The sequence below is a fragment of the Copadichromis virginalis genome, linkage group LG11 (assembly GCF_057382275.1).
Source record: "Copadichromis virginalis isolate Kocher_CV1m ecotype Utaka linkage group LG11, C_Virginalis_male_GT1.1, whole genome shotgun sequence".
Lineage (NCBI taxonomy): Eukaryota > Metazoa > Chordata > Actinopteri > Cichliformes > Cichlidae > Copadichromis > Copadichromis virginalis.
Window position 1 is genome coordinate 30910178 of NC_140628.1, and position 14578 is coordinate 30924755.

The 14578-nt window shown below is 37.8% G+C and overlaps 1 protein-coding gene across 1 annotated transcript in view; it reads right to left on the reverse strand.

The window, feature by feature from the left end:
* Nucleotides 1-14578, reverse strand: part of LOC146699040 (B-cell receptor CD22-like) — a 32217-nt gene that overhangs the window by 9156 nt on the left and 8483 nt on the right. Inside the window, exons 6-8 of the mRNA XM_085472598.1 lie at nucleotides 12427-12690; nucleotides 4383-4700; nucleotides 2487-2801 (exon numbers count right to left, since the gene is read on the reverse strand). Coding sequence (XP_085328724.1) covers nucleotides 2487-2801; nucleotides 4383-4700; nucleotides 12427-12690 — 897 coding nt within the window. The remainder of the gene's footprint in view (nucleotides 1-2486; nucleotides 2802-4382; nucleotides 4701-12426; nucleotides 12691-14578) is intronic.

Genomic DNA, 14578 nt, shown 5'->3' on the forward strand with positions numbered 1-14578 from the left:
TAAAAAACACTGTTTAATGGCTTTGACCTGACAGAATACCATATTTTACACCAGGAAGTGGCGTCTTAAACGCCCTTTCTGAACGGCAGAAAAAAAACACATTTCTACCTGTCTTTGAACACCACTCAGCAAAAAATGGCATTCAAAGACAGATTAAAAACTGTTTTTTTCCAGCGTTCAGTGTCAGCTGTGAAGGCGTTTAAAACGCTGTTTTCTTGAAACTATGCAGGGCCTTCCCCATGGCGTTAAACTGCATTTCTTACGCCATTTCTTAACCAGACGTGTTAGAAAACTCGCAATATTTGGCAGAAATGGCTTACCATATACAGAGCTGTAGAAGAAGCAAATTAAATGGGAGACGCAGACTGATGCAACAAAAACCAGTTAGGTGTATAGCGTACACCTAGTATGCGTTCACAGCGTACACATAGTCTATAGCACAGAGATGAACCTTATTATTACATGTTGGCAAGTTGTCTTGTGACAACTGACAAATTGAAATAGATGAGCGTGCTGTGTGTGCAACAGCGCGACAAACATTACCTGTCCTTTTATTAACTGCACAAGTAGTGCTGGTCATTAGCTGCCAGCTAACTGGGTAAGGGTCTGTAGCTCTGCCCACTGTTTCAGGGAACATATTTAGTTTTAAAGTAAGTTACAGGGCTTTTCCTGCCTTCCTGGAGGGCTTATATTTCACTGAACAGAATCTAAAACACATATCCAAATAATTATGGATTATTACAATTATGATTTTTAAAAAACACACCCTATGTTATTAAAGAAAATACATTAAGAAACAAAATATATTAGATTTATATTTCAAATATGACAAAATGCTGATTTTACAAAATTATTGTATCTTTACAGTTTAAACATTTAATAAGCTTTCTGCCTGCACAGAGTGTACAGTCAAACAAATTGAATCCTCATAAATTCATGTTTATTACTTAATTTGTTTATTTTCATCCCTTTATTATTATAGCACTAGGAATAAATAATGAAGGAATTATTCTGGATCAACACCATGATGCAAACTTGTGGCCATAGTATATACAGTATTCTGGAGAAGGTTTTTTATGAGTATAGATTTTTTAAATTATAACTCATGATGTGATATTGTCCAGACATGCCCTGTAAGGACATGAGGAGGAAACAGTGTTAAAAGGAGTTGTGTGAGGCAGTGGATCTCTCACCAGCTACATTAAAAAGAGCACAGGTATCAATAACACATGTACCAGCTGTTCCACTGCAAAGGTATTCAAGTATAATAATAATAAACACAATGTTTTGGTTCTTTAACATTTTTCTATCATTACTTTATTATAGATTAGGTGCAAGAGTTGTTAAGTGTGGATAATTAAATAATAGATTAGTGCAATAGAGCCTAGTTTATTTCTCACAGTTTTGTTGCCTTGTGGTTCCAAGCGCTGTCACCAATCTTTGCATTTTATTATTATTTCATGACACTTGTTTAATCAGCAACCATTTCTCATATGGACTTTTTACAGTCTCAGATCAACACAGCCCTGCCCTCCAGCACTATCAGCAGCAGGAGCAGCAGTAACCCCTCAACAACAACATTGTACCCATCAGGTAAAACATGGGCTAAGTTTGCTTTGCACTGTCCCCACCTGATGACAGTGATATAGTATGATGATGTTCCATATTAGATTCCTGATGGTTGGTGGGTGTGGCTTCAGCCTGGTTCTATGTGCCCCTTTTTAACTTTGAGCACCGCCCCTTTGAACATCTCTGCACAGCCCTGAGCTACACTCACCCCAGCCACCCCTCCTGAGCTAAAGCCAACCAACCTCACCTCCCCTGAGCTACAGTCCCACTTTACCCAGTTGTGTTCATCATCCATATTTAATGAGTGTGTATGTATTGCCTCTATCTACCCACATTTCTTTGTTGCATTGAACTGTTGAATATTCATTTTCTCACTCACATTTGTCCTGGTTTGCATTCAAAGACATTATTGGCTACCATCTGGATTTTTCTGCTACACCTGAACAAAGCTTGATTTTTTATTTACTATCTGTGGCCTGAGTCTGGAACTGGGGCCTCATTCTCACATCACATAACAGTTATCTGATTTTTTTTTTTTTTTTAATAATTCTGTTTTACTGGTTGTGTATTCACAAAACAAATATAACTTGGGGAAAATACATGATAATATATATAGTAAGTGAAACTCTGAAACTGAAAACTGCAAAATGAAAAGCAACTGTCAAATGTGACTGACTAAATGTAGTTTTACTCTTAGAGAGAATAAATAACAGATCTAGATAACTGTATTTATTACTAAATACATTACTACCACTATTTAAACGTTATAAGCTTTGATTATATTTTATAAAACTCAGACATTGTTATGGCATACTGATAAAATAACTGTAACTGACTAATCATTTTTTGTAATTTAATCCAAGTCAAGAAAAGTAAATCATTACGATTTTAGTTTAGAAGAGAAAAAATAAACTCACATGAAATATCAGGAGTTAAACTTGTTTCAGCAGTGACATCAGGGCTACCATCTTGTTTCTGGTAGACAGCAGTGCAGGAGATTTTATTTCCATGATGGAGGTGAGAAGCATTGAAACTCATAACAGAGGTCCTGACTTTAGTTTTGTCCTGATTCTCCTGCAGTGTCTCCTGACTCTGACCCAGGTTAGGGCTCCATGTCAGAGCTGGAGGATGAGACCAACATGGAGCTGGAGCTGGAGCAGAGCACGTCAGACTCACTGAGGCTCCCTCCTCCACCTCCAGTGTGGATGGAGTCAGAGTCGGTGAAGGAGGATCTTGTGGTGGGAAGAAATATTTTCATCAGTCAATAAAGAAATGAGCAGTAATTAATTTAAGGAGTTTTTTTTGCTGTGTAAAATCCAGTAAATTCACAATGTCAAAGTCAAAGCAGCTTGACTCGTGTCATTTATTCACATGAATTGTCTTTATATGGATATAAAAACTTACCTATGAATGAAATGTCTACACCAGCTTGTTTAAAAGTGTATGTCAGTGCATTATTACACTCCAGTCTGAAGAGGTATTTACTTCTTTGAAGAAGACTTGCATTATTGAAAGTTGTGGTGCAGTCTTTCTTTGTTAAGTCTCCTGTCATGTCTTTAGTTGCAAGCAGTTTTGCAGCTCCACTGACCCAATATGCGTCACATGTATGATCTAACATGTTTTTATAGCTCTTCTCTACGTCAAAGAAGCAGGGGATGATCACACAGGATCCACTCACGACATTTATATTCTGTGGCATTGTGATCCCCCACGTTCCACCTGAAAAAGATAATGCTTTTAATTTCATTACAATAATTGGTATATTGTACTACAGTCGATTCCATTTTTTCTGCTTCTCCAGTTCAGGGTCGCTAGGGATCTGGAGCATGTCCCAGTTGACATGTGGCAGGAGGCAGGATACACCCTGGACCAGTCGCTAATCTGTTACTGAACTAACATATAGAGACACTCGTATACTCAAGTCCGGGCAGCTAACAATCACTAGTTAACCAAACCCTGTGCACATCTCTGAACTGTGGGAGGAAGCCAGAGTGCCATGACAGAACCCAATCAGACAGGAAGAATATGCAAACTCCACACAGTACACAGTGTCCCCATTCAATCATACTAATAGAATTCTATTTGGATAATAGTCAGGGTATGTAATCAATAAAGTAGGAATATTAATGAAATTGAAAGGTAATTTGTTCACTTTAATATTATGAAAGACAGACATCACAGCTTCTTTTGCACTCTGACTGAATTGTTAATGGAACGTGCCACTACAGACCATAAAGCTAAGTGACAAAAGTAAAACTGCTCTGCAAATACTTTCCAGTTTGAGCACCAGAGTGAAATTAAAAACGTATACAAATGTATACAAATGCATGCGTAAAGTGAAATAACTAATAAATTTATTTTTTTTTAAAAACCCTACATGTTAATTTGACAAAAAATAAAAATTGTAGTTTAAACTTTAAAAAATTGTCAAATGTGACTCATTACATGTAGAATTGTTTTATTCTAAGCCAGTATTAGAGAGTTCCTACAGAAGTAAACAATATTGCTTGGAAATTGTATGTTTTACTGGATATTTTAGGTCATATATTCTCAGAAAGGAAGACCTGCAGTTGACTTTAATCATTAAGACAATCATACATCAAGGAAATCAATTTAAAAGGAAAAGTTTGTATATTTATCAACATTTAGGAGCTTAAGTCTTCCATTATGTTTTGCAAATCCCAGAGAAGTCATGATTGCAGAATAACTAAAATCATTACGTTACTAGCTGTTTTATGTCTAATTTGAACAAAGTCAAGAAAAGCAAGTCAATAGCAGTGACATTATTTATAGTAGAGGACAAATAAACTCACATGAAATATCAGGAGTTAAACTTGCTTCAGCAGTGACATCAGGGCTACCATCTTGTTTCTGGTAGACAGCAGTGCAGGAGATTTTATTTCCATGATGGAGGTGAGAAGCAGTGAAATTCATAACAGAGGTCCTGACTTTAGTTTTGTCCTGATTCTCCTGCAGTGTCTCCTTACTCTGACCCAGGTTAGGGCTCCATGTCAGAGCTGGAGGATGAGTCCAACATGGAGCTGGAGCTGGAGCAGAGCACGTCAGACTCACAGAGGCTCCCTCCTTCACCTCCAGTGTGGATGGAGTCAGAGTCGGTGAGGGAGGATCATCTGGCAAAAAGATCAGTCAATAAAGTGTCACGGCGGGGTGCGCCGATGTGTGTGGAAACAGGACACAAAAGCAGATGATGACGAGGAATTGTAATGATTAACAGAAAGGTGAACCTTTAATGCGATGACGGCAGGGAAATGAACCAAGAGACCAAAAACAAACAGGCAAAACACTAAGAAACAAAATACTAAATGGTACTGAGACCAAAACCTAAACTATGACTGTGGTGGAAAAATAATAAACAAAGACCATGACTAAGACTAATAATACATAACAGATGAAAACTAGAACTATGACTGAGGTGAGGTAAACAGGCTAAGACCATGACTAAAACTGTGACCCTGGTGAGATAGACAGACGAACCGACAATGGCATGAAGAAAACAAAAGGCTTAAATACAGACATGAGGTGATCAGGGGAAGTGGGGACACATGGGGGAACAGCTGACAGACATAAACCTAATGACAGGACCAGGAGAGAAAGCTAAATACAATGAACAAAGAACACATGACATTGTCAAAATAAAACAGGAAATACTAACAACTAAACATGACAACACAACAGACCCAACACGTGATGAATAAATACCAAACCCCAAAACATAGAAAACCCAGGAACAATAACCAATAACTGCCTAAACTAAAGGCAAAATAGGAAATAACACAAACTAATAACATATCAAAAAATACAAAGAAAACTCAGAGTGCTGGGTCGGAGACCCAGCCTGTGACATAAAGAAATGAGCAGTAATTAATTTCAGGGTTTTATATGCTGTGTAAAATCCAGTGAATTCACAATGTCAAAGTAAAAGCAGCTTGACTCGTGTCATTTATTCATATGAATTATCTTTATATGGATATAAAAACTTACCTATGAATAAAATGTCTACACCAGCTTGTGTAAAAATGTATTTCAGTGAATTATTACAATCCAGTCTGAAGTAATATTTAGTACTTTGAAGAAGACTTGCATTATTGAAAGTTGTGGTGCAGTCTTTCTTTTTTAAGTGTCCTGTCATTTCTTTAGTTGGCTTTAGTTTTGCATTTTTACTGTTAAATGAAGTTGAATTACTCCAATATGCTTCACATGTATCATCTAAGTTATTGTCAAATTTGCTCTCAACATCAAAGGAGCAGGGGATGGTCACACAGGATCCTCTCAAAACATTTATATTCTGTGGCATTTTGACGTTGAACGTTTCGCACAGTGCACCTGAAACACAACACAATGAATTGTAAAAAAGAAATGCAAACAGTAATTTACAGCAACAGTACAGTTTTAATTATTGTAGCCTTTATCCAGAGTTATCACTGCTGCTAGGACTTCAGTGTTTAATTCAGGTACAAATGCTAAATATTTTTACTGTTAAATATCTAATAAATGGACACCCTTTGTAGTTTAGTAGATGTTTCATGTTAAATAATAATCTTTACATGATGCTGATTTTCTTTCACTCACCCTGCAGCAGAGAACTAATGAGAAGAAAAGTCAGAGTTCCAGCCATCTTCTTACAAAAAAGTGAAGTTTAAAGGAGTCTGAAGTTTGCACATGAAACAATTTACATGATTATTTTTTAAACATTACCAGTGACAAGCTGTTATGGTGAAAAGTGAAGTGAATTATTTTTTTATGTATTCTGTTAAAACTCTCAAATGATGTTTGAGAATATTTTTAGTGCGTTAGCTCAAGATAACAGCGTGATACAGCACATTTTATCACTCAGTAACAGGGCTCATTATTATCTTTAAAATATGTGACTATGACAGTAATGGCAATTTTGCAAAGCCCAGCGTTCCCATGTAACTACTGTCACTACGAGGATAATTATTCAGCCTCAAAAAATCTGCTAAGATACCAGCGTAGAGCTCTTATTTCAAAAAGTTATGTTCATAAACATGATAGACGAGAGAAAAAGAAAATCCTTCACCTTTTCCCTGTGGAACTTTTTCCTCGACAAATATGATGTTTAATCTAAATCACAGTGACTCAAAGAATGATAGAAATGTTAGCTTTGCATAAAACTTTGATATTTCTTCCATATTTAAGATATAAAAACTTACATTCTTACGAGCTTCATAGAGAAGTCATTTCCACATATGTGAGGTTTTTTAAGAACTGTTCAGGAAGCGATGTAAAAAGAGGAAATAACACAAAAGTATGAGTGTCAATATTAGATAGATGCTTTTACAAGAAGTGGCTGTTAACAGTACCACCTTCTTTTTTGACCACGATCTCCACAACACGTCTTGCACCACTGAATGTGCTGTAAACATTTCTATTCACTTAGTAATAATGTTCATTATTTGGCTGAAGGAATAAAGTAGATTAATGTTTCTATTTTCTAAACAAGAAACTGAAAGTTAAAAACAGTAAGACTGATGTTGTGTAAATTTCATTAATAAATAATATGTACAATATTACTTATTAATGAATATAGGTGTGTTCACCTGTCACGTGCACAGATAAATTAAAATTTCTATCAAAGCCTACAGAAATTGAATTTAATGTTTTTCATCTTTGGCAGTTACACAAGTTGACACTAGGTGGGAGTGTTTTTGGGGGTTAGTTTGTCCTGTCTCTGAGCAGGAGCGTTTTCATTTCATGTTGTATGTGCGGTGTACTACCTGTGTTAAGCTTTGGCTTCCAATCTTTCACCGTGCTGGTCTTGATCCTGTGACTTTCTGAATAGATTAGTATAGAATAAGTAATCTATGCTCAGAAAACAAATGATTTAGTATGCATACTAAAAAATATCTTTCTAAATCACCACCCACAGTCACACACCAGAGGCTGTAAATTCACATGTAACACTCAAGAGGCACGGTGCAAAACATAAGATCTAAAAATCATTAAAGTATAACCAGAAACTAACTGAAATAAAGAATATTAATAATCAAAAACATAAACACTGAATCACCAGACTCAGGACCATGACAGTAAAGATGGAAAACTTACGCACTAAAATGAATTTAAAACAAACAAAAATTAGAGCAAGAAACTCTGATGTAGGGGCTGCATTATTAAATATAGTAACTTGTTGAATGATATATACATTTTTATTACATTCTGCCTTTATTATTATTATTGCTGCCTGCAGTTCAGACCTGACACAAACACAATAATACAAATAATATTGACAAATAATATTTTATATTGAAACTGAAACTCAGACCTGGCACCCATGGAAAACATTTAACATGTAATGAAATAAGAAATACAACAATAAAACACAAACTATTGAGCAGTTCAAATCATTTGTTGTGCTCATCTGTCACTACAAGGCATTCAGACATTAGATCGTTTATTCCAAAAATGCATTACATCTTCTTGACTTTGGAGAATAGATAGAAACAATTACATTTGATAACTAGAAAATTTACAGGACACTCTCATATAGTACATGAGATTACAAAGGTTGCACGTCTGCCAATGGAACAATGCATCATAGCTATGCAAGATCTCCTTCTTAAAAACAGAAAAAAGCGCAGATTTGTTGATCAGTGGTATCTCTGTTTCCTGAACTCTTACTTCTGACCAGCTCCCTGACCAACCTCACCTGAGAAGTTGCATCAGATGTGGTGCAGTGGACAGAGCAGTGCTAGGTGGCATTTAATTGAGTGAAAAAGGCTCTCTGTGTAGAACCTCTGCTCCACACTCCTAAATTTGCCCTCCCTTTTGTTAAGTAGACTGTACTGAGCAGATGGCTGGAGGCTATTTTGTCCCAGTATATAGTAGTCGACTACTGAGTTGTTTAAATCAGCCAAAAGTTGTCAGGGCGTAAAAGCTACAGTTGTGGTCAAAAGTTTACATACACTTGTAAAGAATATAACATAATGGATCTACTGAGTGTCCCGTTATTTCTAAAACTCTGATTTTTCTCTGATAGAGTGATTGGAACAGATACTTCTTTGTCACAAAAAACATTCATGAAGTTTGGTTCTTTAATGACTTTATTATGGGTTAACAGAAAAAAGTGATCACATCTGCTGGGTCAAAATTATACATACAGCAACATGAATTAGCAATTTTGGTGACTTAGAAAGTTGTCAGTGAACTGAGCTTCATAGCATGGCCTCTTAACTTCTTGTGAGTGATTATGAGTGACTACAGCTGGTGACTTCTCTTAGACAGGTTAAATAGGGCTCATTGGATACAAACGCCCACAAATGCTACAATGGGAAAGTCAAAGGAGCTCAGCATGGATCTGAAAAAGCGAATTATTGACTTGAACAAGTCAGGAAAGTCACTTGGGGCCATTTCAAAGCAGCTGCATGTCCCAAGAGCAACAGTGCAAACAATTGTTTGTAAGTATAAAGTGCATGGCACTGTTTCATCACTGCCAAGATCAGGAAGAGAATGCAAGCTATCACCTGCTGCTGAGAGAAAATTGGTCAGGAGGATGAAGAGTCAACCAAGAATCACCAAAAGGCAGATCTGCCAAGAATTAGAAGCTGCTGGAACACAGGTGTCATTGTCCACAGTTAAACGTGTTTTGCATCTCCATGGACTGAGAGGCTGCCGTGCAAGAAGGAAGCCCTTGCTCCAAAAGCGGCACCTTAAGGCTCGACTGAAGTTTGCTGCTGATCATGTGGACAAAGATAAGACCTTCTGGAGGAAAGTTCTGTGGTCAGACTAAACAAAAATCGAGCTTTTTGGCCATAATGCCCAGCGATATGTTTGGAGGAGAAAAGGTGAGGCCTTTGACCCCAAGAACACCATGCCTACAATCAAGCATGGTGGTGGGAGTATTATGCTGTGGGGCTGTTTTGCTGCCAATGGAACTGGTGATTTACAGAGAGTAAATGGGACAATGAAGAAGGAGGATTACCTTCAAACTCTTCAACATAACCTAAAATCATCAGCATGAAGGTTGGGTCTTGGGCGCAGTTGGGCGTTCCAACAGGACAATGACCCCAAACACACATCAAAAGTGGTAAAGGAATTGCTAAATCAGGCTAGAATAAGGGTTTTAGAATGGCCTTCTCAAAGTCCTGACTTAAACCCCATTGAAAACGTGGACAATGCTGAAGAAACAAGTCCATGTCAGAAAGCCATCAAATTTAACTGAACTGCACCAATTCTGTCAAGAGGAGTGGTCAAAGATTCAACCAGAAGCTTGTGGATGGCTACCAAAAGCACCTAATTGAAGTGAAAATGGCTAAGGGACATGTAACCAAATATTAGCACTGCTGTATGTATATTTCTGACCCAGCAGATGTGATCACTTTTTTCTGTTAACCCATAATAAAGTCATTAAAGAACCAAACTTCATGAATGTTTTTTGTGACAAAGAAGTATCTGTTCCAATCACTCTATCAGAGAAAAATCAGAGTTTTAGAAGTAACGGGACACTCGGTAGAGACATTATATTATATTCTTTACAAGTGTATGTAAACTTTTGACCACAACTGTATAATAGAACTGTGAAGTAAGAGTGCTTGGCATCTCTCCACTATCAACTCCTTGAATGCTCATTCACCCTCAGCTTTCACCACACCCCTTTAAAGTGATTCCATCACGCAAAGCATGCTATTAGGCTAGTTTGCTTAGCTACACAGTGGTTATTCAATGCATTTCAATAAAGACTAGTATAACAGATAACTGACCTTTTTTTCACATTAGTATCATTTAACTGCCAAACAAAAAATACAAACAAATCTTACAATCTTAAGAAAAAAATCTTATCTATTGGATCATTTTCAAGGTCAGCATCACTGACTCTTTGGAGCTGTGTTAATGACATCATACTCTGAAGAGCTGACGGTTCTACCGCTGAGTGACATATAAGTTCTGTCCTCTTCTTTTGGCTTCACATTCTTCCGTACTTTGCTGCAAAAAAAGAAACAAATGAATTATTTGAAAGCATGCTATAAAAACATCAGTAGGCTTTCCATTGTGAACATACTAACATACCAAAGGCATGCCGAACAGATGACACTGACACTGAAAAACACACCAGCGAGGACCCAAGGAACGACTCCACTGTAAAGTCCACAGTGCATTTCAGACCCTGCCATGAGAAATAAAGCCATGGACATTATATTCCTAATCAACTAATACTTAAGTTACAAGTAATTATTCTGGCATCATGTCATGGATCAGCTCCAACAGAACAAATCTGATCATTGACAACTTGTTTGCTTGTTTGTTTTTGCCATAATTAATAATATTTATGAGTACACTTGAGACCCCGTTGACTATCATGGCCCTTGACAAAATCTTGCACACTGGTAGCATCAACTTTAATGCTTTAATTTATAAAGTATATCTATTATATGTGTTAGTACTACAGCATGTCAGTCACATTGGTGTTTGTTGGTATTGGACCAAATGAACAGCATATTCTAGTGTCTTAAACAAAGTCTTAAACAGTATAGTCTGGCTGACTTAAGAGATTTAATACTCTACAAATTGTAGAGTGGTAAGCCAGTCTTGATTCCTTTTTCTTTAATTTGTGAGGTTAACTGTTGATTCAATACTGACCATAGATGTGAGTGTGAATCAATTTTTCTCTGTGTGTTTGCCCAGTGACAGACTGCAGAATTTAATAACCAGAAGAAAATGGAAGGATACATTTTTCAAATTTATGAGACTGATTGACAGGTAGCCCACTGAGTTACCACTGTGAGAGGATCAGTCAAAGCTCCGCTGAATACAGTTTAGAAGACTTAGACTGTTACTTAATGTTACATATACGTTACAAATACACATTACTCAATGAGGGTAATGTATTCTGAATACTTTGGATTAGTTAATATTTTATCATGCTTTTTACAACTACATGAATGTACTGTTGCTGTGGAATTTATTACTATTACTGAAGGATACTCGCCATACCAATACCAACTAGATTTTTAAATCATAATATAAAATGAGTAACAGTAGGAGATTAGGTAAGGCTGCAATTCTGACAGCTATCTCGTATAGAAAACTATTCCACCTGTATATAAAACAGGTCCGCAGCTCCGAACTGTAGTAAAGGGACCTCTGGCTAATACGTCGGTTCTGTGTCGGGCTCGTAACGGAAAACTAGCTTTACTTTGTGCTCTGGGTCAACTTTGCCAGTGAGAGACAGGCGATGACAGGCTGCTCCAACAGAACTTATTGTTTCAGAGAAAAACACGAACACAGTGTACAGTCGAATCTTAGTAGCTTACTTACAACTGGGCTGCACTGCCCATGAGGCTATAATCTTCAGGGCTATGCATGTTACACTCTGCTCATATTGCTTTTATATATAAATAAATTTTTGAACAATAAATAAAAAAATATTTTGTCACGTCATTATGCGGGCTGCAAGTAGAGGTGACATGGGCCGCGAGATTGAGACACAGGCATTAGAGCCTCTTAATGTGTCGTTTATTTGGGTCTCCACCGGCGTGGAATTACCAAAAATAGAGAGGGGACAGCCTAACATATGAAACAGGAAAAGACCGACATGTAATCCATTTATTTCAACAAAGTAACTGTATTTGGAATACCACCTTTTTAAATGGTAACTGTAACGGAATACAGTTACTCATATTTTGTATTTTAAATACTAACATCAGTACATTTATTCCATTACTCCCCAACACTGTGACAAGACAAGCAAAGACATTTGTGTTTTTTTATTTGATGACTACTCAAAAAGCCCGGCATGTATTTTCCAGTTCTAATGATCCTAATCTTTGATGCTGGGTTATACTGATGATATGTAAAGCAGATGTGAAATGTGATATTTACACTGAACATCTATTTGAATGCTGCTGGAACGTCCAACTCCAATCTCATTTTCAGCCTTGCAGAAAAATGATCGTCTGTCTCTGGAGACTTGAATGTTTAAACTGGTTCCTGTTCCGATAAATGTCTCCTGGTCTCCATCAGCTCTGTACCAGGTGTAGTTCCACACTGCTGGGTTGGCATTAGTGCTGCAGGTCAGACTCACTTTGCTGTTCTCTGGTACTGGACCAGAAGAACTGACTGAAACTGTAATGTTTTTAGGTGAATCTGAAAAATGAGCAAAGAAACATACAAACTGAAATGTTAAGACAGTTTTCCTTGCAGAAATAGTGTTTATAGGTTGGGTACAATGCCTTTAAAATATATTTTTTTTCCCATTAAATTAATAACTCATACACATCTAACACCAAACAGGAGAGAAGGGAGCAAACCGCACCAATTTACTCTTTTTTTTCTTTAATCAAGAAAATTTGTAGAGTGATAGTATGAAGTTGCTTTGGCCCTTTCTTTCTAAATACTGATGTATCCAATAAAAATGATTTTTCTTTGTCTTTATATTGACTGACTGAACAATGCAACTTACAGTCACTTCGCCAACTTTATACTTCTTTTTACTGAGTGTCAAAAACTACCCATTCATCATCTTCCAGGGGGGTTGGAGCCTAGCCCAAATGCCACTGGGTGAGAGGCAGTGTACACTGACACAGACAGTGATTCTGTCCTGTGGGCAATTTTAGAATCTCCAGTAAACCTACCCGTCCTTCTGTGGGTGGGAAGAGAAACACCACATAGAAAGGCTCCAGCCAGATGGTGGACTTTTTGATACTTCTTTTTCTCTGTGTCTTATTTAGAGTTTGGTCCCCATGGAAATGATAAATGCCCTGGTTCTTACATACCACTATTCTACTCAACTTAAACCGCTTCATACAACATGTCTTATCCATTCACCTAATTTATGTTTAAGTGTTTTCTAATTAAAATAACATCGAAAGTGTTTTGTTCATCAGATAACAGCTCATCTAAATATCGTTACCCGAGGATATTTGGTGTGCAAATTGGCTCCAGTCTGCATGCCAACCTTCCAAATAGTAGATAACCTGCTCTACCTTCTGAGCTACACCAGGCACGTGCGAGGAAGGGCTTGAGCACCTGCCCCTTTCCTGATGGGTGTCCCAAATGCCCTTTTCTTGAGGCAATTGTTTTATGTGTGTGTGCGTGCGGAGTCCTGCCTGTGCCCCTCAACAATAATATTTAACTATTAATGACAGTTTTGCAAAATAAAAGATCTGGCTTGCATCAGTCACATGACTACCATTAACCAATGATAGCCCCTGACGGCAGAGCACGTTGGTTACGAGCCGGTAACCCTACCCCTAACCTTAAGTATTCCGGATGGGTGAGAGAAAAAGAAGTTAATTCGGCTTTGGTGTTGTGCGCATGCGGCGCGTCTGCGCAGAAACATTGGGTAGGATGTTTTTTGAGGCAGGACACACACTTTTTGCTGTTTGGCCCATATGACAAGCTATTTAAGCCACGAGTTTTCTACGCGAGTTTTCTAGCACGTCTGCTTAAGAAATGCCGTAAAAAACACTGTTTAATGGCATTGACCTGACAGAATACCGTATTTTACACCAGGAAGTGGTGTCTTAAACGCCCTTTATGAACGGCAGAAAAAAAATGCACTTTTACCTGTCTTTGAACGCCGCTCAGCAAAAAATGGCGTTCAAAGACAGATTAAAAACTGTTTTTTTTCCGGTGTTCAGTGTCAGCTGTGAAGGTGTTTAAAACTGTCACGGCTGCCGAGGCGAGCCGTGTGGAGTTGGAAGAAGGACCCAAGATGCAGGCAGTGGATGAGATACCGGTGGTTTTATTTACAGAGGTGTAGTGGCAAACAAACAGTGGGGCATAACAAATAACTAAAGACACCTAAACTGGGAGAACTAAAAATAACAGACCTGGGAGCATACGACAACGGGATGAGAAGCAGAGAGACGCAGACGAGGAACAGGACACCGTGGACCACAGGGTAACAGACTGACACGGAGTTACACAGACGAACCGGCAACAGGCAGGAGAACACACAGGGCTTAAATACACACACCAGTAATCAGGGGATGAGAGACAGGAGGGCAACACAGCTGGGAGGAATCTGAGC